Here is a 27,631-nt window from a genome sequence, read left to right on the forward strand (position 1 = left end):
TGGATGTTTGAAATGTCTTCAGTTGCTGTACTGGTTCCGATCTCTTTTCTTTTTCACTTTGGTTTCATCGGTGTGTTTTTATAATGCATTCCTCTCCTCCGACTTGAATTTAAATGTGTCTTCACTGTCACGCTCATTCGCCGTGATGCTTTCAGGTGCTTTTACATCCGTCTCTGTCGATGTGTTGTGATTTGAGTCCTCAGAATTCCCACTTTGGGAACGTTGTCTGGGTTTTAGTTTATTGGAGCTTCTCTGGCCTCTTGTGGGAAGCTTGCTCACAGACGACGAGGTCTCAGGTGAATCTTTTGCAGGCATTTTTTGATGCTGTTTGATGTTTTCGTTCCATTTAAAGATCCTTGATGAGACAGTTTTCTCTTGTTTGGTGGGAAGTGGAAAGATGCTGGAGGTCGGAGTATCGCTCTCAACATGGATTCTTTTAGAAAAGTTTTTGGGTGGCTTCATTGGTGGGACAATTCCTGCTGGGGAAAAAAAACACAGACAAACACAGGAAATTTGACTAATTAGCATCTTATTATGGAGGACAGACACTGCCAAAATCAAAAATAAACAGGTTAAACGATTAGGAGTAAATACTAGTTTTAAATCACAAAAATAACTCTTCTGTGTGTAATACATGCATGTCTGTGAAGTTTCTCAGTCATCCAGGTCATCGTAGTCTAAGGAGCTTGGAAAGAAAAGCGTCTGGACTTCTTTAAGTGGCTTGAAGATGTTTCACCTCCTCTCATCATAGTTTTAACTATGGCTTCAAGAGTAATTGCCTCAGAGAGTGGAGACTCGTCTTCATGTGCGGGTCGATCGACGTTTGTGTCCTTAAAGTCAGCATCATTGCTGTTTTTGAGGATCAGCCGTCTGTCAGAAGACACAGAGAGAAAATATTTAATGACAGCTCTAGACACACTTTATGTATCCACAAGTATATTAGACCCTACGTTGAATTTCTCCCTGTAAAAACCACTGAGTATTATAGCAAAATAGATTCTGGCTTTGTAATACTTTGTTGCATAAAGGATAAAAAAAATGTTTGAAAACTGATTAAAAGCAGCATATTTAGACCATTCTTTGTGCCTTTGGAGGCCTTTGATATTATTAAGGTAAAATTTCCTGGCCTAATTGTTGCAACAGACACGAGAAAGAACAAAGCAGCCACGAAGCAGAGAAAAAAAAAGTGCAAAAATTACAGCAACACAAGACGAGGACAAAGGAAGACCTGGAGCTAAGCTCACCAGCACTTCTGCCCTCCCAGAGTGGGTAAAGCCACCTGAGCCTCTGCCTGATAGAGTGTCCACTTTTAGGACGGCAAATAAGAAAACTACTTTTAAAACTCTGTGCTGTCCAACAAGCAGAAGAACTGGCCTGAAACTACAAATCAGACACTTAGCAGGGAGATTTCAGCCGAACATGAGAGCAGCAGCTGTAAATGCCAAATGTTTTCCTCAGTTTTCACCTGCACAACACGACCAAAGGAAAAACTTACAACAGGAAAACTGCATCTGCGAGCCTTCATGTGAAAGTGCTTTCTGACCTGATTCAGTTCAAATATCACTCAAACATTTTGTGTCTCTAATCATGCCATAAAAATGCTTCACACATGCAGAGCTTCCACTGTTTTCCTGCACGATGACGGTAAACCTGGATGAACTGTGCTGTCAGTAAAACCACCTGCAGAATCAAACTCCTTTAACCATGTGTAGAAACTTTAGGCACTCCTCCCGAGGCTGAGCGTTTCCACGGCATCCTGAGGTCAAACGTGAGAGCTGCTGGTTGTAATGACTAACTGGAGGTAGTGAATGAACACCAAAGGTTAACACAGAACGGCTGACCTACATTTGACAAATCCAGTAAAGTGTCAGAAGCTTAAAGAAGGTGTTTCTGAGTGGCTGGATGTTGGGTGGATGAATATTTCAGCGCAGGTTTTAGCCCCATTGTTCAGCTCTGGCACAAAGCACCATGGGAACTCGGAGCTCGGGTTGCATGCAGGCTGAGCTCTGTTCCTCTGGATCAAAGAGGCTGTAAAAGCAGAGGAAAATGAAAACAGACAGACACTCACGGTTTCGCCTCTGTTGTGTTTGAGCTCTTTGAAGTTGAACCTTCGTCCTCGTCCACGCTCGGCTCGGGCCTGGCGTTCACCTCGGCAACACCTTTGCTCTTCGAAGGCAGACTCACGGTCCTGCGTGTGATCCGGATTGATCTCGGCCGATGTCGCTCCTGAACCTGAGGAAAACTCCTTGTTGAGTCTGTGTCCGGCCCCTCCGGCTGCTCCGTGGAGGTGTGAACCTCCCCCACAGTCTGTGACAGGGAGGAGAGTGAATGTGGCAGGCTGCCACTGAGCGGAGGAGTCTCTGAGGGGGTGGGAGGGCTCTCTGGTGCTCTCTCAGCCTCTGAGTCGTCCTCTGGAATTACCGTGGCAGGTACGGCCAAAAGAGGAGGCGAGTCTGCTCTAAAGCCCTCCTCCTCTTTTTTCATTACATCCCTTTCTTTCTCCCACTCCACCTCCTCCTCTCCCAGGTGTGTCTCCACCCATATGGCTTTGTGGAACAGGACAGGAGACTCGCCTTGGGGTTTTTCCTCTCTTGTGGTTGCACTTTCCCCCGAGAGGCTGCTGGTGGATATGCGAGTGCTCGTCCTGGGTCAGTGCTGTTTGCCCAGAGTTATTCCTCTCAGCGCCGTGCTGTGGCCCTTCTCTCCAACCTTCACCGATGCTTTCTTTGATGCTAAGCTTATGGAGGTTAGGTTAGGAGACTTTGGGGACTCCGCAGCCTTAGAAAGGGGGATCTGAAGTGACGTCAGTGTGGTCGGGCTGATGATCTCTGTTCCAAATGCACCTGCAGCCGTTTGCTCACTTCTTCCACCACGGATTCAGCGAAGCCCAGTTCTGACTTCAAACCGGGATCTGGATCTGGCTCGGTGGCAGATGCAGGGTCTGTGGATGTGGAAGTCATGATTGCATCCAGCTCCTTCACGCTGCTTCTCCCGGTGCTGTTACTGTCTGCAAAGGGCATGTCTGCCTCTACTGTGACCTGTGAGGCCCTGCTGGAGGCGCTCCGGCTGGAGCTCTGGCTCACGGTGTCGCTGTGCTCAGCTCCGGCAAAGTCCGACAGAAGTGAAGCGTTTAACCCATTTTCTGGCTCAGATTGGGGTGAATGTGGAGACAAGGGGGACGCCGGGCAGCTGTCGGTGGAGGTGCTCGAATGATTCCGGCTGCTGCTCTTCTTCCTCTTGGAGCTGAAGAAGTTGGTGAGACGGCCGAACACTGACTTCTTCTCCTCCGAACTCTAAAAAGAAAAGAGGACAGGCAGGAAAGATGAACGCTGAGATGTAAGACTTCATTAAAGAAACATGTGCACAAAAACCCTGGTGTACTTCCTCTGAGGTTGAGCTGCATCCTGTGCTCTGCCTGTCCTGGAGTTCTTGTTTCTTTGTACTTTCCACAAACACATACAAGTCTGGGTCTAACGTTATCCCACCACCATCACCTCATTTTTCCTTTTCATCCATTTTTATACATTTGAATCATTTTTGAAGTTCAAGGAAATCCCCTGAAAAAAGAGCTCCTGTTATATAATCAGAGCAAAGAAAAAGAAAGAACAGGCTGCAGGTTATTTGGCTCCAAGTAAAAACTGAAGCTTTAAACGTTTGTCGATCCTCGTCAGGTGAATTGAGGAGAGAAGAAAGAGCGAGTGTTGGTCAGAAGCTCCAACGAATGCAAATCACTGTCACCTGCTGAGCAGCAGGAACTACAACATGGCAGCCAGAGAGGAGGCGGCGACGGAGTGACATCATCAAAAACAAACAGCAGCCAATGGAAATAAATGTAAAGTAACTGTCGCAGCAGGATTAACACAAAAAGACTGTTGGATATTTCTGCAGAAGCACTAAACCGAAAATAAAGTCTGAGCTTTTGAGTCTCTGTACATGCCATTAAATTTTAATAGTATTTTTGTATTTTTTCAGTGTGCGAACACTGATGGATGTGTTTGTTTATACGGTGTGTGTATAAAAATCGAACAGCTGATTCTTTCATCCTGACGCTTTAATAAGTGAAAATCAGACTGGGTTCATCTCTCAGTCGAGCTGAGATGAGACGCAGTCGGCTTTTCTGTAGAAATGAAAACTGGCAGGTGCCTTCATCGACATACCTTTGAGTCACAGACGAGAATACCTGAAAGATTTTCTAGATAAATATTATTTCTCACTTAGTCAGAAACTCAAATGGTTGGAATTTATCTTCCTTTAAATCAATCAATAAGAGCTCTTTCGATTTCAGCTGAAAAGGAAACATGTTTTATAATTCTGACAGAATCTGATCCTGATACACAAACGCAGGTAAAAGCAGATCTTTCATAAACTAACTGGTTTTAAGCAGCCAGTTATCCCACATGAGCTTTGAAGGTTTGCCCAAAATGAAGCTTAAATGTTGGAGGCTTATTGAACGTTTCAGAATTGATTGATCTTATCGGCTTCATTTACTCAAACACATGGATGGACTGGTTGAGTGACTCTGAACAGGAACAGCTCTCTGTGTAATGTGAGGTAACCTGTACAGTCAGCACGGCCACGCTGTGAACACAAGCTCTTATAACAGCTTATCGTTACCGCACTTTGATTTTTTACTCATACTCATGTTTAAAAAAAGCATTTTTTACATTTTATTTAGATTTCTTACCTGAGCTCCTTTATTTTGAATATTTGTTCTACTTTGAGCTTATTTACATTACTTATACCGAAAGTCGGGAAATATGGGAATGTCAAACAAAAGCAGTAGCATCATTAAGGCGAATCCTCTCTTAATATCGTTATTCTCTCTTATTATGAAAATATTTTTGACCATTTTTGGTGCCTGTTAAGAGTGAAAAGCTGAACTAAACTAAACGCAGACACCCAGCAGCAGTAAAACTGAATGACTAAGACACAAACACTTTTATTCTCACGGCTCACAGATTCAAACGGCTCAGAACAAACCCGAAAACAAACATGGAATATCAGAGCAGGTGAAAGAACAGCAGAGACTTCCACACAGTGCAGTTTGAACCCCGGGCTGCTCATAACGCACGCACTGCAAAACCAAAGCTGGCGGCTGTCACAAAAACAAAGAGCACATGTTAGAACAAGAAGCAGGAGCCACAGCAGCTACACACCATTCTGACTTCCTGGAGTCCAAACTGCAGAAATCCTTCCAAGTTCTGTGTCAAACTTAGTCCCAAAATCACACAGAACTGCGCCGAGAACCGACGACTAATCACACCTTGTAGAAGAAATCAAACCCTTAAAGCTTCCTCCTCCTCCTCCTCGGGCAGCACTGAGTGCTTCTACCTGAGCGTGTCATGGCTCTGAGACGTGGGCTTTGCCTCCTACATCACAGACAGTGTGTGAAAAAAAAAACACTATTGTGAAAGCCAGCTAGGAATTCTCAATCCAGTCAAAATGAGAGGGTGTGGACGAGGCTGGCGGAGAGCAGCACACCCTTCCTCATTCTAAAGCGTGCGTGTGAATGGGACGCCTGTTATCTGCTGCCGGCCTCACGAACAAATCATTTAAGTCTCGGTCTCGTGTAGAGGAACCACACGGCTGTGACAGAGGAGCATTTCTCTGTGAGACAAACCCATTTCAACACCCTCACTGTGCTTTCCAGCAATTCCATATTTTCACTGAGCAAACAGCAGCTCAGGCTCAGTTTTTCCAGTTCATATCCAAACAGAAACAAACCACGGAAAACAAAGTGGAAACGCTGCTACTTTACCTACTTTAAGGGCCTGAAATCCAGAGCGTGTCGAAACCCAGAGGGATTACTCTCCTTCCACCTTTGCCCGCCATGTATTAGTCCTCCACCACCCGCTGCCCTTCTGTTTACCCAAAGCAGGGACAAATGTCAGGTAGGTGGGGACTGAGCTCCATATCAGTGTGAATTATGCCCCACGTCCTTATCTGTTAGACTGTAATAAAACACGCGGGAAAGATAACGCAGATCAAAATTAAACAGTGCAGGACGCCCGAGCTTCAGCTTCACAGGACGCCAACACGAGCTAATTAAAGCTTCTTATAGTTAGAAATGAACTGCAGCAATCATTCAGCATCGTTTCACACACCAAATCTGAAAAGCCTTATACATTTATATTATACTGTATATGAATGAAGACATTAATTTTATATGAATCTCATGCATTTAACCCAACGTCATTTACTTACTGAGGGGTTTTATTGTTAGTAATTTTGGCATTTTATGTCCCCCATAGGTTTTTGGTGCTCCCACAGACACAAATAGCACAGCAGGACGGGTTTGGCAGGTTTCTGTTTATGGGAAGTAGCCGAGGGCCAATAGGATCCAACAGGATTATGTGCATGTCATTTTAAAGGAGAAGCACGTTGTTACAGTAACTGTTATTAAAAACTATGTCCACAAACAACATTCTTCATATTCTTTAAGTCTGTAAACATCTGTGCTAATAAAATATTTGACAAAAGTCTCGACTGACATCAGGAAAATCATCTATGGAGGAACAAAGTCCCAAATTAATAACTGATTGAATTAATGAATGTGTCATTAAATGCAACAACACCTGTTAAGTCACAATCTGAGAGCTGAATAATATCTGCATTTATTTAATGATTTTAGCATTTTTGCTCTTCCACAGTAATGAACACATATCCACTGTGTTTTTGTCACTTCCTGTTTGACTCTATACGACTTGAAAGCAGCTGAGAACATGAAGTCATCAGTTTACTGAGCTCAGAGATCAGAGGGTGTAACACCAGGTCAGATTAATGGTTTAGCGAGCCGCGTCAAGGTTAAACTCAGAGTTGCTACCTGGCTTAATCACCATGGTAACTGATACTGAGCCGGGAGCAGGTTATGGTCAGATTCTTTTATTTACAGCGTGTTTGAAGTTTGATACAGATTATCTGCTGGGCGAGTGTGTGTGTGTGTGTGTGTGTGTGTGTGTGTGTGTGTGTGTGTGTGTGTGTGTGTGTGTGTGTGTGTGTGTGTGTGTGTGTGTGTGTGTGTGTGATGTTAGGCAGATGTTAGCAGTGATTGTTGCTTTACATGGATCCAGTCTCACAGCTGTAAGCTTCACCTGTCACCTTAGAAATAAACAGCAGCACTGAGCGTGCTCAGACATAAAATCATCCACTGGAAATTAAATGTTTATTTTACCGCTGCGTGCACAAAATCAGCAGATTAATGATTTTCTGCAGCATTCATCTCTCAGTGTTTTATTTTACTGTTTGATTTTTTTATGTTCTTTAAAGGTTTTTGTGACTTTTAATCATCATCTTCTCATCGTCACCATCTGCTAATGTCTCTGATTGGAGGAAGCAGCATTTTGTGCAGGACAAAGGTCACGTGACCCACATAGATCCTGAATCTGAAAGCCGGCGTAACAGAGAAACTTAATAACCATTGTGGTATCGTGATCATCTCAGACTCTCAGGCTTTGCTGATCCAGTTTTGTTGATCTTGGTTGTGTATCTCTGATGAGCAGCAAGCTTTCGGTTCGAATCAACATCTCTGAGAAGTTGAGAGACTCCTGGTCCTCTGAGACCACAGCGTCCATCTTTGTCGTGATGTTTGGATGCACAGTGTTTCCACGCAGTGCAGCCTTGATGCTCTGAATAACGACCTCACTTCCTTTTCCCTCTGTCACAGCTGCTTACTCAGCAAATGCTCTGCAGGAAACTGGAGTCGTGTTTTTAACAGGTGAACAATGTCAGCAGGTTGAACTCGTTAGTCAGTCAAATCCAGCCGAGCGCCGTTTGCTGCTTCAATGAAGATAAAATCAGAGGAAATCTGACCGCCTAACACGGCTAATGCAGCTAATCTGGACTTCTGATCCATTCCTTCCACTTCGCGCGTCTGAACTTGTCGTTTTTATGTTTCTAAAGTCTCAAACTTTCTGACATCTTGCAGATTTTTAAATAAAAGAGTGTCTAACAAAGAAGTGCTGCACAGTTAGATTTGGAGGAAACGCCTCACAGAGCCGTCAGTGCCGCCGTTTATTAAACCAACAGTGATGATTTATAAAGACATCTGCTCGTGTTTGAATACGATGACACAGTTAGCTGGCAGCAAACATGATGGCTCATTAAACAATAATGTGATCAATCAGCTGATCGAGTCACATAAACTCTGAACCATTTAAAATGATCTCATCTTCATGTTTCTGTTTATTTTAAAGGGACTATGAATATTCATTAACATGAACACTTAAATTCAGCGTGTAAATATGTCAGATTTAGCCACTAATTTTCACCTAAATCACAGTTATGGACAAACAATAAAAACAAAAAAACCCAAAACAAAATAAGAACCAGGCCTCAATAATTCAAGAAATCAAAAACTGAATAACTGGAACATAAAGTAATCAGAGCTGAAGCTGAAACCACGACACATAATCTCCTCTCTGCTTTCATCTGGACCTCATGGACCAGGCGCCACAGAAAAACCAGAAAATCTCAAAACAGCTAAAAATAAAAATTTGAAAGAAAAAAAAAACAGATTTGACAACATCTGGAGTGAAAGTGTAAAACATCACTCTCCTGTGAGAGACGGCAGAGCTCCTAATGATCTGACTCCCAGATTTTCCATAGACCACCAGGATGTTCCACATGTGGACTACACAGAGAGGAATAACTGATGATCCAAAGGAAGCAACAAGAACAAAACTCCTGATCTATGAGCCGACAGCTGATTGATCAATATCGCCCAGAATCATCAATGAAGTGAAAGTTTTAAAGGAAAAACGATTCCAAAGTCCTCGTCATCATTCCGAGTGATCGTCAGCAGCTCAGAGTTTCTGCACTGACTCACAGAGTTCAATAAAGACGTGGAGATAAATTCAGTTTTATATTTTTAATGTTTAATATTGATCTGCTTCTCCTCTCAGGGTGGAACATAAGCTGCTCTGACGTTATGCACACGTAGATATGAATCTTTAATCTCTGATGATTAACTTAGACCCACCTTGGAGTGTTTGGAGGGTGACATCGGGCTTCCCGGCGCCGCGTTCATGTCGAAGCTGATCACGGACGTCCAGTCGGACTCGGTCTGGTAGCTGCACTCTGTGGAAACGCTCATCTGGTCGTGGTCGAGGCTCCTGGTGCACAGAGGCAGGAAACAGAGGGGAGAGGATGTTATGTCACCGACCTTTGTTTCTGCTCTCATTGTGCGTGTGTGTGTGTGTGTGTGTGTGTGTGTGTGTGTGTGTGTGTGTGTGTGTGTGTGTGTGTTCTCATTAAAAACATACTTCACAACAGAAAAACACAACAACATCCCAGCAGATGAACCACGAAGCAAAGCACATCCTCAAATCCTCCAATCTGAACCCAAACTCAGCAGTTAACTGAAGTAAACACAAACATGCAGCAGTGATAGAAACACCACCCAGCCATCACGTCCTGCTGTCCTCCACCTAAAACACACAACACCACAGAAACATGAACAGCTGTGCACAGCAGCTGCTCTCTCTCTCTTTCACATTATCAAGTGTAAGTTTTACAATTACTCTGAAAAATGATGGACTTTAAAAAAAAATGAAGGATTAAAATTAATTTTCCGTCTAAAAACCAAAGTTCTGCATAAAACATCATGGTGACTACATCTGTCATTATGATGATAATGTGTCCTGCTAACACCACATAACAGATAAAGCACCATATCAGACTAGCATGTATGCATATTTTATTTAATGTCCTCAAGTGCAAACACATACCCACCCACCCACCCACCCACACACCCACACACACACACACACACACACACACACACACACACACACACACAGACACACACACAGACACACACACAGCTTCACGTCAAAGCTGCTGTGTTGGTTTTCTTCTCACACCTCTGATTGTTTTAGAGGTTAAACAAACAAACAGGCGAGCCAGAAAAATGACACCTGACGAGGAACGCTCGCTCCCTGCATGCACGCCGCTCAGACCGAGCAATTAGAGCGCCGCAGAGGATTGTAGAGCACGTGTGAGGCATGAGGAGGTGCAAGTATTTCAAGGAGGAGTGGTTTCATGCAGCGTTTACAGACTGAACGCTGCTGCAGTCGTGCAGGACGTCAGCATGCCTCCATGTGTTGTGCTCGTCTTCACTTAGAGTTTCACTCCATCATCACAGTGCAACACAAAGTCAGTTAAACTTTTCCTAACTGGACATCCATCTGTCCGGGAAGCAGAGACCATTGTGTGCGCTCTCTTTATCCCTGCTGAGTTTTCTCTAGTTTTGCTTTTTGCTGCTGACAGCATGAGACGGTGCCTGCAGCCTCTCAGGTGGAACAGGTGAGGACATCCATAGGTGTCATCATGAGTGAGGAGGAGATACCAGAAGACAGCTCATCACATGTTGGGAGCTGGACAGGACCTACCCCATCAGCAGGATCAGTATCTGCTCCTTTGTGTGAGGAGGAACGGGATGAGCCTTCAGCTGGTCCCTCATGTGACTCCCAAAGTCTCGTCTAACACTTTAGTTCAGCTCCAGATCAGTGAAAGAACGTCTGGTCGGCATCATCTGACCACAACAAGCTTTCTGTACCTGCAGCTGTCCTGAGCTCACAACTGCTTTCTAAATTAATCCGTTCATTTTTTCACTGAATCAAACCAAACTGAGTTTGACACTCTGTCCTTTAAAATAACTGCCCAAAGGTGTTACCAAGATGGCTGCTAAGTGATGAAATAAACTTGTAGAAGACAGCTGGCTTAAAGTGGGAGGAGCTTGTTTCAGACAGAGGATGAACTAAGGGGCTACACCAAAGCCCAGTATAATATGAAGAAGGATTATTTTGAACTGTGACTCATGCAAAGCTGCTCTGGTTGAGTCCAAGTGTAAAGACATGGAGCTGGAAACAAGCAGTATAATAACTAATGGCAATAACTGTTCATAAAGTTGCTACACTACGAGGTTTTAAACACAAACAGCAGGACACGAGTGGCTGTAATACCTTCTTAACCCACAAGGAGGCAGAGTTTGACTGTTGCTTGCTGCAGGAACTCACATCAGGTAACGTGACTCAGTTTGTTGTCTGTCGGTCAGATTGTGATGATTCAGTGAGATAAACCTCTGACTGTATCATGGACCCGTCGTCATGTACAGACTCCTGTCTTTGTAAATAAAGTTAAAATGAATCGTGTAGCTGTGCAGGCGGGACTCCTCTGTGCTTCACACTCTGATCCACCATCTTTATTTCTTTGTGGTGTGAAACCTGATAAAAGAGGCTGATCAGCTGATAGCGCCCTGATAAGCGCCTGGTGGTGTTACATGTGTCTGATAAAGACAATCTGTTCACTCTGATCCAAACTCCTGTTGTGAGGAGTTTTCTATTGATAAAGCTCAGAAAGGTTTAAGGTAGTTGGGGGGAAAACGCAGATGAATCATTGAAAAACCTGCAAAAACTTTATTATTTCACCACAAACTGTCCAAACCAATCAGCACGCTCTTCTTGTGTCAGGAAATATTTTGCATTATTGTGAAGTTTCACTGATAGATTTAAACTGATTTCGGTTTCTGTTTTCTGCAGATATAGATTTTAAACTGTACAAAGTAAAGTTAATGCAGTTTTCTCATAGTTAAAAAAACAGACTGCAGTGAGGTTCTTCTCTGTCATAAAAAGCTCTGCTAAATGAATAATAATTTTACCTGGGCAAGCAAAAGCACGTGCAACAGATTTATAGACAAAACTAATTTTCATTTATAACTTCGGCTGATAGCAGAAGGTCATTTTCCTCCTCTGCTCATACCGAGGCTGCTGGGAGGCTCACTAACTTCAGCTGCCTTTGCTCTCTTAACTTCTTTAAAAAGTTCGTGTTCAGCAGGTAACTCTCCGCTTCAACACTAACGACATGTTAGCATGTAGCTGTGAGCAAACTGCTGCTGCTGCCTGTGCCGCTGTGGGCGTCGGCATGAAAGGGACCGACTTGTTATTTTGTGATTGGACACGTGTGAGACTGACCGGCCGGTCACCGGTCGGGGCCGAGAACACTGGAAATCGTCTGATTCCGGTCCCTGGCCGATCGATCTGTGCATCTCTATCCAAGATGGCTGACGAGAATAACAAACAAGGCAAAAATGCCTTCTGAGTAAAATATCCAGGTAAGACTTCACAGCCTTACTGAGATTCCTTTGAACAGTCTCGCCTCAGCCTGTCTGGGGTTTCCTCATTTTTCCTGAAATGTCTCAACATCTCATCAACAGACAAGCATCGACGTGCTGCCTCCAATCAGCCTTTTGGGAACCGAATCCTCGAGTGTGATCGTGCCGGCACACGTGGACGGAGAGAGGAACGGGAGCAGCATCTCTGCAGCCCCTCTGTGCTCGCCTCCAGCACGAGAGCTGATTTACGGCGTGGAGCGGTGGGATTTCACTCGCTGGCTGTCATGTCGTCACCGCGGCAGCAGATAGATGTGCCCTGCAGTGATGCGACATGTACATACTTGGAGGTGGTTTCACCAGAACAGGACGGATGTTCACGGTCCCTGCACTCTGTCAGGGAAGCAAACTTTCAGGGGGAAAACAGAAGCAGGTCAAATATTTGTCCTCTCCATAAATAGATTCATATGATGAGCCGCATGCAGCCGCTGCATGACAGCTTTGCTAACAACAGATTGCATGTTTCTCAAACGTATTTATGTATTTAGGCAGTTTGAGTCGTCCATTTAAAGGATCGTAGTTTTCTACAGCGTGGAAGCTCGCTCTGCAGATGTGCTCCTGTTTCTGCTGAACTTCAGTCGAATTAAACCAAAATGACTCCATAAACAAAAACAGGTCACATGACTGAGTTCAGAGACAGCTTTGTGTGTCCTGCACATTCTGCAGCCTGCTGCGAGTCCAACACCACCTCCTGCCTGTATTTCCACACAGCTGGAACAATCTGTGAGCAGATGTCAGGAGAACAAAGAACCCTCACACAGAGGGGAAACTCTGAGCTGTGCATCCTTACTTTAGAAAAAAAGTGAGTGTAACCTCTGACCCTGTTAAGGAAATGTTGCAGAATGACTTGAGGGTGTGCGTCTCCCACACTGTCAGCGATCGGCACAAACCAGCCCTGACTTGTGTGAATCTTCTCTTTGTTGCAGCAGACAAAGCTCTACTGTTACTGATGTTAAAAACAATGTGTGCAGTTATGATTTTAATACACCAAGGCAACAGATGTCAGTGTGTCAGGGTTAGAATTCACAGCGTGGATTGGATTAAGAGCAGAAATGAAAGAGCAGGCTTCCGGCGTGAGCGCAGGAATGACGGACTTTGGGTGGAGGTCGAGCGGGTGTAGAAAGGCTGTGTTTCCACATTCTTCAAACCAGTGCTGCCCCCGACCCCCGAGGAGGGTTTTTAAGAGAAGATGAGTATAATTATTGACCCTCATTAGCACAGGAAATGAAAACATGCTTATTTTAAATGATTATTTTAAAGGTTTAATTACTTTTCAAGAATGATCTATTCTTGTTCGATATACCTCAGGCTGAATTTTACATGCACACAGACTCTGATACTGTGAAAGACGCTTTTTGTAGTTAACCTCTGCAAATTTAAACTGAAACTGTCACCAGCAGGGGGCAGCGTTTCTCAGGTACAGGCGTGCGATGTTTTCAGACTGCTGCTGTTTAACTCCTGATATTTATTTTTAACTCCTCCATCTTTTTCTTGAGAGGCTCTGCTTTTCATCTTTATAAATAAAATCTCTTCTTTTTGCTTGTTAAATAAAAGTTAGCTTGGCTCACAGCACCATCTCCTGGTACAATCTGGTATTACATGGAAGTACTGCACGGACCTAGTTCAGCTTTAGTTGACGTCTCCTCAACACACGGATGCTTTGGATATGATTTTTTAAAGCATGTTTTGATAGACTTTGTTAATCATATATATCATATATCACACTACGACCTGGGTTTGTCACTTATCTGTACTTTAATTTTAATAACTGTACATTACTGTTTTGGTAACTTTTTGATCCATGATGTAAATATGTAAAACTTTTATGTGTTTCTGTTCTGTCCTGTGTCCTGTTCTGTTTGTGTATGTGGGGTTTTTTTGCTGCTATTACAACCAAATTTCCCCCTGTGGGAAAATTAAAGGAATATTCTATTCTATTCTATAATAAAGTTTTTTATTTTTTTATTTTTTGTTTAATTGGCTTAATTTAGTCGTGTTGTAATTATTCATGAAAACTTTGATACTGATGTATGTTTCATGTCTGCAGCTCTTTAAAACAGCTGATTAAAACTGTTGTATTTTAACACAAACCATGTTATTTATTTGTTAATAAGCTGCATTTAACACATGAAAAAATGCTGCACTGCATTTTTAGGCTAATTTTATGACAAAGCAGGTCAGAAGTTGTGGTTTTCTCAACTCTTGTGTGTGATAAGGTTTCATCTTTTTCTGAGTTCCTTCTATAGAAAGGGGAGAAACAGAAAGACGTCCGTATACGCTTTTATAAATATGTGTTTCCTCCTTCCTTTCCAAAGTCAACATGTCAGCATTATTAGCAGCGTGTACTCGTCGTACTGACAGTTTTTCTTCCAAAGAGGAAATGTTCTGTGTATTTTATTCCTGTGCAGGACGGAGATGCACGGGCGAAAACAGGATTCGTTTTCCAAACATGGAACATGTCTGCACTTTAAAACGCTCGAAAGCGTTCACAAACACTTGGGCTGGTTTTGCCTGCACGCCACGGCAGCAGCAGTTATTGGTGCAGTGGAAGCAGAGCGGCTGCAGCTTACTGGCTGCTGCAGACCCGCCCCGTGTCTGGCAAACATTCAGCCTGCAGCGGTCGTTCCAGGCACTCCCTAAACGCTCAGCCAATTTCACAAACAACAGCTGGTTTGGGTTCTCAGAGCAAAGCGCCTGTTTGTATTTCTATACGGCACTTTGGGTTCGTCTGTCAGCTTCTAACATGAATTATTCTGTGCAAACAGAAGCACTGCAGAGGGCGACTCTTCTGCCACACTTTAGCTGAGTGTTCAGCTCCAAGTTTCTATTGGGCAACTTCACCCTGGAGAAAGGCTTCAGTCCAGCTCTCGTCTCCACTGTGGCCTGTATTCTTTCACTTTTTGTCCATCTTCCATCAGCAGCTCCCGGTGACTCATTAAAGCCCTCGTACAGCAAACAGAGGCTGAGTCAGCTGCTGAATCCTGTCCATCCCTTGTTTAGTTTATTCAGTAGCTGCTGCTGGTTTCCTTAGTATTTCTTAACATTACAGATATTAATCTCTGCTGTGGATGAATTTTACTCTGATAGTTTGGTGGGAGTTTGTGCATGCATATGCTTGTGTTATGCACTCAGAGTTACTGAAGCTTCGACATGCATGAAAGGCAGATTTCACCTTTTTCACAGTCAGAATTTATTCTGTGTCTGAGCTTTCGTAACGCTGGAGCAGAGCGATAAGAGAAAGGGAGGTTCCAGCTGAAACTATTCTGGGGAAGGGCAGCCTCATCTCATGTTTGCAATGGCTACGGGCACTTTATTAGGTACACTTCTAGTATCAGTTAAAGCCCTTTTTGCCTTCAGAACTGCCCCATTTCTTCATGGCACAGATTCAATAAAGTGCTGGAAACATTCAGAGATTTTAGTCCATGTTGACATGAAATCATCACACAGCTGCTGCTGACTTGACAGCTGCATGGTGAGAATCTCCTGTTCCCCCACATCCCAAAGGTTCTCTGTTGGACTGAGATAAGAAACCAGTTTGAGATGATGTGAGCTTTGGGACAGTGTGCATTATCCTGCTGGAAGCAGCCATCAGCAGATGGTACACTGTGGTTATAAAGGGATGGACATGGTCAGCAACAACATTCAGGTAAGTGAGCCAGGATAACATGCCCCACATCACTGCGCAACCTTCAGTAACCTAAACTATTGAGACAAGGCAGGATGGATCCATCACATCATTTATATAAACTTTACCATCCAAACGTTGCTGCAGAAAGAAACTCAGCACACCAGGCAACATTTTTCAGACCTTCCATCGCCCAGTCTGGGTTTGTTATACCCTCAGTGGTACCCAGTCTGGGTTTGTTATACCCTCAGTGGTACCCAGTCTGGGTTTGTTATACCCTCAGTGGTACCCAGTCTGGGTTTGTTATACCCTCAGTGGTACCCAGTCTGGGTTTGTTATACCCTCAGTGGTACCCAGTGGGGTCTTCTGCTGCTGCAGCCCATAATGTTTGATGTGTTGTGCGAGTGGTTAACGAGTGGTTATCTGTTCCTGTTGCCTTCCTATCAGCTCAAAGCAGTCTGCCCACTCTCATCTGACTGCTGACGTCAACAAGGAAGGTTTTCCTCAGAACTGCTGCTCACCGAATAGGTCAAAGGTCATCTTCACCATGCCTTCATGCCTCTATGCACTGACTTGTTGCCATGTGACTGGCTGATTAGATATTTGTGCAAACAAGCAGTTAAACAGGCGTACCTGTGTACCTGTGAGTGTATCCTGCCCTCTCAATCATATGACATAGATTATGTGCAGTAGTACAAAATGATCTCGAATGTGCTGAAAACAGCTTCTTTTACAGTCCTGGGGGCGTGCTGCACGAGAGCACGCTTCACTTAAGCCTTTGTGTTCATGAACAGGGTCACACTAGTTCAACAGCAAATGTGTCACAGGACGGAAGATATTTCATATTTACTCAAGTTTCGTCTTCCTATGAACACAAACCAGGGCAACAACGTTGTGTTTGTGCCGGAGTTACACTCAGCCAACCTGAGAGCCTTTCAATGCACAGCACACACAAACTGTGACAGAAAGAGACAAACACACACAGCATCATTCAGCCTCCTTAAAATAATCCATCCTCCACAATCACACAAACAATCAATGTTTTCATTATTTGACTGACCCAATCTCAGAGGCTAATCTCTCATGTTAACAACAATAATGGCTGCAGGTACACAAACACACTCACATGCTGAAAATAAAAGCAAAGCTTCCACATTACAAACCTAAACATCCTCCACACAATATTACATTTACACCAATAATCCTCCTGCTTTATCGAGCCATTATAACATTATCAACACATTCAACAAAGGAGTGTGAAGCTGATGCTGGTTGTGTTGATGGTGAAGATGCATTTCCAGATTTACCAGTCGCAGCTGTTGTTGTTCTTCTAGAATCCAGTTATTATTGAAGCTGGAGCTTTGGCAGCAGGCGTGTTTCCAGCTTATCAGATGACTTCCTTTTGTAACAATCGGAGCTGGTTTTCTCATGTAGCAGCGCACTTTGCAACAATATGCACACAAAATCCAGTTATTTGGATTTATTTACAGTCAGTAAATAGTCACAGTCACACTTCCACCTGGAATGTGGTGATTCCTAGAATCTGGAGATTTTGGAGGATGTAAACAAAAAGTGTTGCTGTAAAGGCTGAAAGTTCAGTCGCATGTTTTTAGCTTGAATCTGTTCATGTTCCATCGACAATAACTGCACGCTGAATTAGCTGTTAGTAATTCCTATTGGGACTGAAGTTGTGGATACTAGATTACTTTGTAATTGAGCTGAGGAGTACTGCAGTATATAAATATATTTAGAAATCCCACTAGTCTCATAAGCTTCACTAGACTGATCCAGAGATGCTGTATCGAGGTGAGGGATTGCAGCATATACTCTTAAACAGGCTGCTGAGCTCAGCGAGCTGTGAAACATGGAAAATGAGATTAATACAGTCTTTTCCTTCAATGGCCTCGACAGCATCATCATGCACAATCACAAAGAAACTGCTCAGGCACATTTCCTGCTTCCAAGGATATCACACATGGCATAACTTTCACTGACTGACTTTTAACTGAGTTATCGTTTCACAGTTTCTGGCCATCCAGCTCTAAAGCTGTGAAAACACCAACATGCTGACTGCAACAGGAAAATATTTATGGTCAGAGAACAATCTCCCTTTGGTGAGAACAATTCATTCTGACTTCTTCCGTTGATCACATCTCCACCTCTTCACAGTTTGCATTAAACCATTATCATCTGCAGCATACCAGAAAATGAAAACGAAAATGTTGTTTTGTTGCACACAGGCGTGGTGATGTAGTCTAATCAAAACAGCGATTGAACAGAGACATGGAGGACCCGTCCAGTATCCTTTACAAAACTGGTTTTGTGTCAGTGCTTAAACAAAATAAACTTTGACTAAACAAACTTGAGCTCTTACTTTTTAACCACAGATGCTCCTCCAAGGGAAAAGGCAGCGATCTGTAGCTCTGCATTCAGCTGCAGGTTTAACATGTTTAAGACGAGCAGCCACAGTGGAAACAACCAGAAGAGCTGAAAAAGCTTAAACAGCCTGAAAAATGTCGGAACGAAAAGTGTCTAAAAAGAGAAGCCAACATAGCAGTTTCTCAGGGTTGCATTCCTCTGAATGTCCAGCAGGGGGCGACTCCTGTGGCTGTGGATTTGTTTCTTTGCTTTGCCAAAAAATTGAAAAGTCAGACTTTTCAAACGCCACCACAGCTGTCAGCCAATCCAATTACGTTCACTCAAACATTTGAGTGCTACCATTAACCAATCAAATCATCTCCTGCAAACATCCAGAACGAGTGAGGTGGGCGCTCGTTTGGTTTAGCATCAAAATGTAGGAGAAGCTGATCGTTGCAGCGAGTAATCCTGTTAAAGGTGGACATCACCACTGTGAGGTTCCCCAATGGTCTCTGGGTGATCATCTTTTGTGAAAGCCAGAATCACTTCAGGGAACGGGCTTCATGTTTTCTTCAATATGACCAGAAATGAGTGACTGATCCCAAAACTGAGCAGGAAACTGTTCACAGAGGTCAGAGCTGAGGGTCATTTTACCACAGACGTCTGTGAACACGTGTTTGCAGCCACGCTCTTTAAACCGAACAAGAACATCATGTTGACCTGGACAAGAAGATGAGCCTTCATTTTCCTGACCGCACCTCAAATGTGTGATAATATTTCAGTTCAGCCCCGGAAATTTAATGGTTCTCAACCTGCTGGTGAACCAATTCAGTCTTTGTAGAGCAGATTCGCTACGGCAGCTCTTTAACATCGAGGTTGGTAATAAAACGTTTCCACCTGTTGGGCAGACCAGTGGCCAAAAAATGCTCCAGCAAAGGAATTAAAGAGTCAATAAATGTGTCTCTGAGCTCTTCTATCATGTAAAAACATGTGATGTGGATCAAACGGCTGTTCCTCCCTCTCAGCTGTGTCAGTTAAAATAAAGATCCTATATCCCTCATGAACAATAGAGTTTGGCAGCAGGACAAGAGACGTTTCTCAGAACCTTCTGGATTATTAGGCCAGAACAAAGGTTACAATATCCGCCTAATTGGCTCGTCAAAAAGTGGTTAAGAAGGTGGTTTTATGTCAAGACAAATCATGTTTTACAGAGCTCCTCAGAAGCCCCAACAACATGACAGAGGTGACTTTACGAGCAGAAACAGGACGTATTACTCAACATTCAAAACCTGTTTCAGGCCCCACGTTTCACCGCCTGCTCCCTGCAGCAACATCCTCGACCTACGAGCTGATTCTTTTGTTTTCAGCTAACCTGAGTCATCGCCTCATCACCCTCTTCCTCCCAATCAATCTGCACTATCAGAACTGGGTCAAAGATTAGCTCAGTCAGCAGAAGCAGAAATCAATACATTCATTACGAAAAGACAACAACTGTAGACGTGACTGCAGACGCCCGATCTAAAAATCCACGTGTCATTACATCATTTACTGATGGCTCCAATCAATACTGTCTAACATCACATATAAGTCAGTTCTACCACTGATGCTTTAGAATACAGGCAGCATTTAACCAAGTCAATCTAAGTCAATATAAACATTTTATAATGTGAGCAGGTTGTTGTGCACGAGTCGCAGTGACAGAGTGTTTCCTGCTGTGTCTCGTCAGTGTTATATGAATGAACAGGTGTGGACAGGTGAGCTGCATGCATTCAGCTGCGAGCTGAAGCTCAGGTCTGAGCCTCCAAATCCTGTTTTCTTTTGTGATTTTCTACTTTTTGCACAGAATAATGACCAAATAGAAGCTTAAAAAATGTGAGATTTAATCAGATTTTATTTATTCAACATGTCTCATTTAAAAATGAACCAAAAATTAAGTTTGTATGAAAAAACAAAAACCTACACAAGGTTCACAGAAGTTAGAAGCCTGAAACGATTCAGCTGTAGCCGAATACACGAGACAAGAACCTGTAAGTTACTGTAGTTTACTGTTAGTGTGAATGTGGTTTAATACAGAGCAGAAACATCAGTGTTGACAGACAATCAATAGGAATAACAGGAATATTCTGGATATTTGGGTACAGGACTGCATATTTATTTATGAGTGATGATTTCTTTTTTCCCCACTTTAAGATTTGCTTCAGTCAAATTAAGTCAGAGGCAATAAAATCAAGTAAAAGAAAAACATGAATTATGGTAGAGTCATTAAAAAGAGCTGAAAATCCAATCATGTAACACTTTTCAGCTGCAGAGACGGTTCAAGCTTCACTCATCTGTGACCTCTGACCTTCATAGAAAGAAAAAGAAGTCCCTGATTTAACCTCTGACAGCATCGACTGATCACCTGTGAGCTCTTGATTCTTCCTCCTTTAGAGGAAATATTTTCTCATCCAAAGTGAGAATTGTAATATTCAAAGCAGACGGAAATCCCTTCTCAGCAAATATGTGATTTATTATCACTATCGATAAAACCTGAAGAGACATGACTGCAGTACATGTGATGGGAACACATCCAAAGCCTTTCACATGATTCACTCACAACCAGCCAACTCTGCAGAAGTCTGAGATTCATTTCCAGGGAACCACCAACAATCATCCAAACACTGATCCAGTGCTCGCTGCGGCCTTCAGCACAGCTGCTACCACGACCGCTGTGCTACACTGACCATTGGTTGGATGAAGGACGAGAACAAAAAAAGATTCAGAAACTAATCAGACTTTCGCCCAAACTGATTCTTTGAGGTGAGTAACTCTGCGTCCACAGCAGCAGACGGCTTTAGTTTCTGTGTTCGCTGGGGGTGTGGCCTAACACTACCTGCTGATACAGCAATTTTATGATACTTAATAGAACCAAGATGTACCGACTTCTCCGAATCCACAAATCACACTCTGACCACAGTCTCGGGTACACCTGAGAGTTTACACATCGTAAAATCTGAGGTTCAGACGGTTTTACTGCAAGTCAGAATTAGTGTCTGATGTTTATAATCTGGATTACCTTCCTCTAGAAAAAAAGTACAGCCTAAAGCTTAATCGATACCTCTGCAGGGAATCTATGGACCTACGATTTTCTGTCTTCCAGTCAGTCTGAAAAATAACAGCAAAAGAAGGAGCAGGAAGCGACAGTGAACAGACTGTGCCATGTGTAGAGAGAAACAATAAATCCAAACTAGAAATGCAACAAATCATCAACAAGAATAAGGAAATACTGAGCTCAAACTTTTGATTTTCCAACTTTAAAACAAAAGATTTGGCTGCAACGTGTTAAACTCTGAGCGTGTGCAGCAGGGACGTTCATTTGTTTAAATGAGAGAGAAAAAAGATACTTTTTGATCAAATTGGAAGAGAAAAAATGATCAGAAAACATTAAAATTTAGCAAACTTTAAATATTTGTGGCCTTACAAATATTTAAGGTGTGTTTCATGCACTGTTTGAGAATTTTACTCAGATTCTTCATTAATCGTTGTAAATGTTTCTGTAACTTGTGTCATGTATGACGTTGCAAACACGCACACGAGCCTGCAGAATCAGGCTAACCTTAGCAGCAGCTCTGGTTTCTTTGCTTTGGTGATTTTGTGATGTTCCAGTTTATTCTGACAAAGCCGACACACAACCGCTCTTTTTATTTCCTTACATCACAGGTTAGCTTGGCTGTTACTGTCCAATCTAATAACTGCTGACATACATCAATGAAATAACAGTAAAACACTCAGCCGAGTATTTCTGGTGCCAACGAGCAAACAAAGCAGCATTTAAAGATGCCGTCAGCTCTCCGAGCTCATCCCTGCTGTGCACGGGTCATGAGGTGGTGACTCAGTCGTGTTTGATAAAGATCTTTAGTCCCGGTAAATCGATCAGATTTATGAGAAGCATCTTTATCCTCAGAAACAACAACAAGCATCAGAATCATCTCAGTGACGATGAATTAAACACAGAAAAACAAACTCATTTCCCAGAAAGATCAGTCGTCTTTACAAAACTACACAAACTGATGAGTCACCAAAATTCACCTGGATCAACAAGCAGCTACGAGTGTGTGCATCGGCCTGGTTTACTTGTTAAATCCTGCACTGAGACCACAGGGCTCGCTCACTCTGGCGTCAAACCTCCACCATCGGGGCTGTGCACTCAGTGCGAGCAGCTCCTGCTGAAGGGCGTGACGACTTCACCCAGTCTGCACGATCAGATCGCCTCAGGACGCTGCGAGCATGAAACTCCACACAGACAAATGTACAGATAACACTTTAGAGATAACTCAGCGACTGCTGATTCTATTTATAGGCTCAGTTCTTTCTGATTCCTGATGCTTTTCCAGGATCTAGATCTTGTCTTTTTATATCTGCAGCGATAAAAGAAGGTTTATTCCTTCAAAACTGTTCTTTTATATTTAAGGAAACATCAAACTCAACTTAAACTTTGCTTTTCTGACTCCATCAGAACTCATCTGCTTTCAGTGTGTTTGGAGAGTCTTTACTTTTCTCCCTGGTTTTCTCTCTCTGGTTTGTAGAAACGACTGAGAACATAAAAAGAAACATTTTCTATCTGGCAGGTTTGAAACGCCTCCGCACGTCGAATCCATTTAGTAAGTTTTGGTTCTGCTTTGTTTCAAAAAGGAGGCGTGTCCAGTTTCAGCATCAATGCGACATCGAAACAGAGCCGAAAAGAGGCCGGTGTGTGACTCTGGTGCTTCATGTCATCGTGTCACTGCTCTGCTGCTGTCACAAAAACGCCGCCATGATGAAAGGAAGCAATAAGCTGAGATGTTTAAGGACTGTGTAATCTCTCTACTCTACAGACATGGTGATGACTGCGGCAGGTACACAGCTGCAGGTTTTAGGATAGATGCATTTTTATCCTCTGATGTAAACATGACAGCAGCAGAGGAATAACTTCGATGTGCTGTGGCTGTTTTCCTGAATAATCTCTCCTTATGGAGCCTAAAACTCATCCTAACACACATGAGATCTGTCTGATCTGTCGAGCAGCTAATGAACGAATGTAAGAGGAGGAAACATGCAGGTCACTCGTGAGGAGTGAAGAAAAGAGTGAATCATGTCTGCATGTGAGGATAAAATATAATCCCTGAATCAGTCAGAGAGGAAAGCCGGGTGAAGGATTGCTGTGACATCCTCACCTGAAGCCTTCGTCTAAACGTGACCTGCACTCTTCACCTGTTACAGAAACAAAGTGAAGCTGTCAGTGAACAGATTGCCTTGCAGTGAGATCACCGTGCAGACCCTGGTATGTTTATGATGACAGATGAGAACTGCATCCGAGTGCTGATGAATTCCTGCTGGAATCTGTAACCAGAGCAGCACTTTGAAACTTTCATGTTGGCAGGAGGAAGCAGGAAGTCACAGCCTGTTCAGAGTCAGAGAAACACGAGGAACTCGGAAAGCTTTAGTGTCGAGAGGAAAAATACCAAAGTCTGTCCTCTTCTTCAGAATCTACCTGTGAGACAGGTGTGCAGGCTTCATTTAAAGGCAGGGGAATTACTTCATTATTATATCCGGGTCCAAGTACGTTCAGCTCCCAAAGGCCAAAGTTTGAGTTAAAAATCATCCAGATTCTTTCAGCTCTAATAAAACGATCAGTGTTTCTGTTCTCCAGCTGTCAGACATGCATGTAAGAGGATTATGAGATTAGCAGGATGTTTGCTAGTTTCCATCTAAATTTGATATAAAACGTTCAAAATGAACTAGAAAAAAACCTGAGACACAAAAATGTGCAAGGTTGTTATCAGCTGCAGAGCTATAAGCACCTGAGAACAGGGCAGACAGAGGACGGGGTTAAACTTCATGTCGAGGGTCCCTGACAGCACGAGACAAACGCCGTCACATGACAGGAAGAAGACAATGAAAACAAAACAAACTTCAGCCAAGAGAACGTCTGAGAGGATCCATCACAGCACGAGGTCATTAATAAGCTGCGTGGTTTGGATTATGTTTGAATCTTAATTTCACTTTAACCTCACACGGAGCGTGAGGGCCGGATGCTGCACAACACCCAGGTCTGACAAAGAGGATGGTGCTCATCTTCATCATATCAGTCTGGTTATCGAAACTGTTGGAGACAAACTGGAGCTCAGGTCTGTTAGCACAGCTGCCATGTTATTGATCAGATAATGTGTCTTATTCCAAGTTAAACAGGTGACTTATAAAACAAATCACCTGAGATTATCTACAGAGACCAAAACAGGTTTCATTAACACTTCAGCTCCTGATGGTGAACGATCAGATCCTACTAATCATCCAATCAAACACTCAGCAGCACGAACGGCCTGATTTAGTTTCATCATAACAAAGATCAGGCTGAAGCTTTATTTAGTCTCGTTACTCAGTGACTCAGTATTTTCTGATACAATGTGGCGAGCACCATCTATATTTGGACTTCACCGGTAAATGTGTCACGCCCTGCACGGCAGGTTTTTAATGTTTTCTAATTACTGCCTCACAACAAACATCCTGCAGGTAACCTGACAATGTGCAACAACAACAGCTGACTCAGAGCTCCAACCATCAGCGTGCTTAAGAGAAAAGACAGAGAACAGAAATATCTGGGTTAAATAAAGAGCTGGAAAGTCATCGTAACCACTTGAGGTCGAGTGGTTTCTCTTTGAATCTCTAATTTAACCGGGAGCAGTGACTCAGAGGGGATAATTGCTCGTAGAGCTCAAGGCGAGCAGTGCTGCAAAGCAGAGGAGAGTTTACGAGATTTGTTTTTAAATGGGGAGGCACAGGGGGCCATCGCCCCAACAACTAGACCAGCAGGGTGCCACAGATTCAGTAACATCCTCTCAAGGTGGATGTCAAAATAACTCCATAAACATGCATTAGGAGACGTGTGCTGAGTGCTGGAGTACGAGGGGGTCAGTACCACCCCAGGCCCACCCTGACCTGAACAGTTTGAGGTTGAATGATATATTTGAGGGCACGGGGTCAGTCACTCATCACGGTCCCACACAGAGAAGATCTCATGTGTCAAATTAACCATTTAATCTCCATATTTCTACAACACAGCCTCCACCTTTCTCCTGCGGTGCCTGTTTAACTCCCTCTACATTTTTCTGCTGATGCACACAAAGCCGTGCATGACTAAACTAGCTCAGCTCAGAGCTGCTGCGTTCTGATTTTTAAAAAGCGCCAGAGGCGGTAAACAGCCACTCTGAGACGTTCACTTCAGCAGCTCCCTCGTTTCTGCAAACACGGAGCTGTAACTACCAACAGCGAGGTCCTGGGACAGTGAGGGGCCAAAGCCAGGCACCGGGGGTCTTATTTAGATTTTAGATCGATATACAGAAGATCAATATATTCAAGCATTACTTATTCAACAGGCTGCCCTGATGCCTTTGATCATAATTAAATCTTCAAATAGATTAAATTAGTCTAAATGTGAGCAAATCTAAAAACATTAAAGAGACAGATCCCAGATAACAGACATACTTTGGCCTAATCTCCACTACTGTTGACCCAAATGTGTCCAAAGATGCAGATGTGGGACAAAGACAGGTCTGTTATTTTGGAAAGGATAAATATGATCATAATATAAACATAATAAGTATAAACACAAGAATCTGTAAAATAACGAAAAACAAAAACAAACATGGATGTGTATGTGGGACAGTGCTGGATGAGATGAAAATAAAAATAAAAACAAATCTAACCCGGGTAAGGAGCTCCCGTGTGCGCCACATGTGGGCTAAACATTAACACCGTCTGGCACTGTGACCTGCATCAGCACCATCACTGCGGACTGTGTGACCTGCGCTTACAGCTGAACTCTGAACAATAACTTCAGTGAAAGTTTCAGGCTTACTTGTAGCTGCTGAAACTCTCCAGCTCATCAGTGTCAGGGAAGAACACCTCTCCCCCTCCTCCTCCTCCTCCTCCTCCTCGGTCTTTGTCTTTGGATTTCTTCCGTTTCAGCTTGAACGGCAGCAGCCGCCGTTTCTTCTTTTCTTTCGGGGAATAGAGTGAGGAGTCCCCGGGTAGAGTGGGGTTGTCTCCCGGGCTGAGAGAGCCGGGGCTCCAGGGTAGCCCCCCCGGGATGTCCGCGGGATTGGTCCCTGTACCCACGGCATCTTTGAGGGACCCCGACCTCTTCAGCTCCTTCTTCTCCTTCTCCGGTGATTTGAGGCTGAATAGTTTCCGGACTTTGAGCGTGCTGGACTTACTCATGGTGTCCGCCGTGTGAGCAGGAGCACAGCTGCTCGCTGCAGGAGCACTCAGGCACTGACTCTCCGGGCGAACCTGCAGAGCGGGTTACCGCGAGCGCTCGGACGTGCCCACACCGGGTGCGCGCAATCAGGTAGAAGAAAGGTGAACCAATAAGAGATCCCCAAAAGGAAAACACACAAGACTGCACCTCAGACTTTAACAGTTCAAATAAAATCATATTTTATTGTTATTCTCTCTCTACGCGCATATCATAGACTGTATATAAAAGATGGAAGTAGGCACCATCACCAACTGGTTTCCGCTGTAATTTTTATATGTTTGAAACTTTACAATAAAGTTGAACTTTAAACAGATGACTTTAAAAAATAAACAAACATGTGTCATAAAGGTAGAAATTATCTACAGACACCAAATCAGGTTTTTCTTTTTTAAATCAGACTGAACGTGTTTCTTTCTGCTGTAAGTTTAAACTTGGGAATCTGTGGGACTGACTCACTGCTGGAGCCTCTGGTGGATGTTGGAGGAACTGCAGCTTTTAATGCTAATTAAAAAAATATGAAAGTTTTTTTTTTTTAAGCTGTGTTTATACTATTATCAACTGATGCTTTATAGAAATAATTTATTGATTCAATTGTTTAAAGTTTGTAACAAAATAAATATTCTGAGACACATGAACGTTTGTAATGTAGCAACTGGGAGTTGTTTTCATTTCTAGTTGAAGCCATTAAAACCCAAATATTTCTATTCACGTATTAAATTTAAGAAAATGTCACCAGTACTTGTAAATTAACTGTCTTGGTTCTGAAAATATTTAATTTTTAAATTTTAATTAATTTAATTTTAATTATTAATTTTTCTTAATTTGATTAATTGACCATTTGCTGTGTTGTCTTATTGCACACATATTTCTTCAGACAGATCATAACTGCATGTCTCACTAACACATGTATGATGTCTGCTGTCATGAATATGCAGCTCAGCTCGTTTCAGAGGGAGACGTTCCTCCGTGGAGGTTCGAGAGCTGAACGCACCGTGAGGTTAAAAAAGTTTCAAATTTACAGGAAGAAATCTGATATTTGCAGATAGGCTGAAACTAAAACTGGCAGCCATCAGAATGAGCTTCACTGACAAACAGGCAAACACATCTGCAACAGCTGGATGCTTTCATTCACTCAATAATAAAAAAATAATAATATGAAAATAGAGAAACATAAATCTGTTCAGGTCACAGTTTGGATACCTGAACC

The 27,631-nt window shown here is 43.1% G+C and overlaps 1 protein-coding gene across 1 annotated transcript; it reads right to left on the reverse strand.

Annotated features, from left to right (window-relative positions):
• Nucleotides 1–102: 102 nt before the first annotated feature.
• Nucleotides 103–27,019, reverse strand: LOC120434700. The gene is made up of 5 exons (XM_039603005.1): nucleotides 26,023–27,019; nucleotides 8,978–9,110; nucleotides 2,069–3,293; nucleotides 635–870; nucleotides 103–479 (listed from the first exon to the last, which is right to left on the reverse strand). Exons 1-3 carry the CDS (start codon nucleotides 26,382–26,384, stop codon nucleotides 2,805–2,807), a joined length of 984 nt encoding a protein of 327 aa, XP_039458939.1. The 5' UTR covers nucleotides 26,385–27,019; the 3' UTR covers nucleotides 103–479; nucleotides 635–870; nucleotides 2,069–2,804.
• Nucleotides 27,020–27,631: the final 612 nt, after the last annotated feature.

This window comes from Oreochromis aureus, linkage group 19 (assembly GCF_013358895.1).
Source record: "Oreochromis aureus strain Israel breed Guangdong linkage group 19, ZZ_aureus, whole genome shotgun sequence".
Classification (NCBI taxonomy): domain Eukaryota; kingdom Metazoa; phylum Chordata; class Actinopteri; order Cichliformes; family Cichlidae; genus Oreochromis; species Oreochromis aureus.

Excerpts from the sequence above, each read along its gene's own strand:
- LOC120434700 (XM_039603005.1), bottom strand. The coding sequence starts at position 26,384 with ATGAGTAAGTCCAGCACGCTCAAAGTCCGGAAACTATTCAGCCTCAAA. Across the intron at positions 9,111-26,022 it reads GAGAGTTTCAGCAGCTACAA|GAGCCTCGACCACGACCAGA; the intron begins GTAAGCCTGAAA and ends TCTGTGCACCAG. Across the intron at positions 3,294-8,977 it reads CACCCTCCAAACACTCCAAG|AGTTCGGAGGAGAAGAAGTC; the intron begins GTGGGTCTAAGT and ends TTTTCTTTTTAG.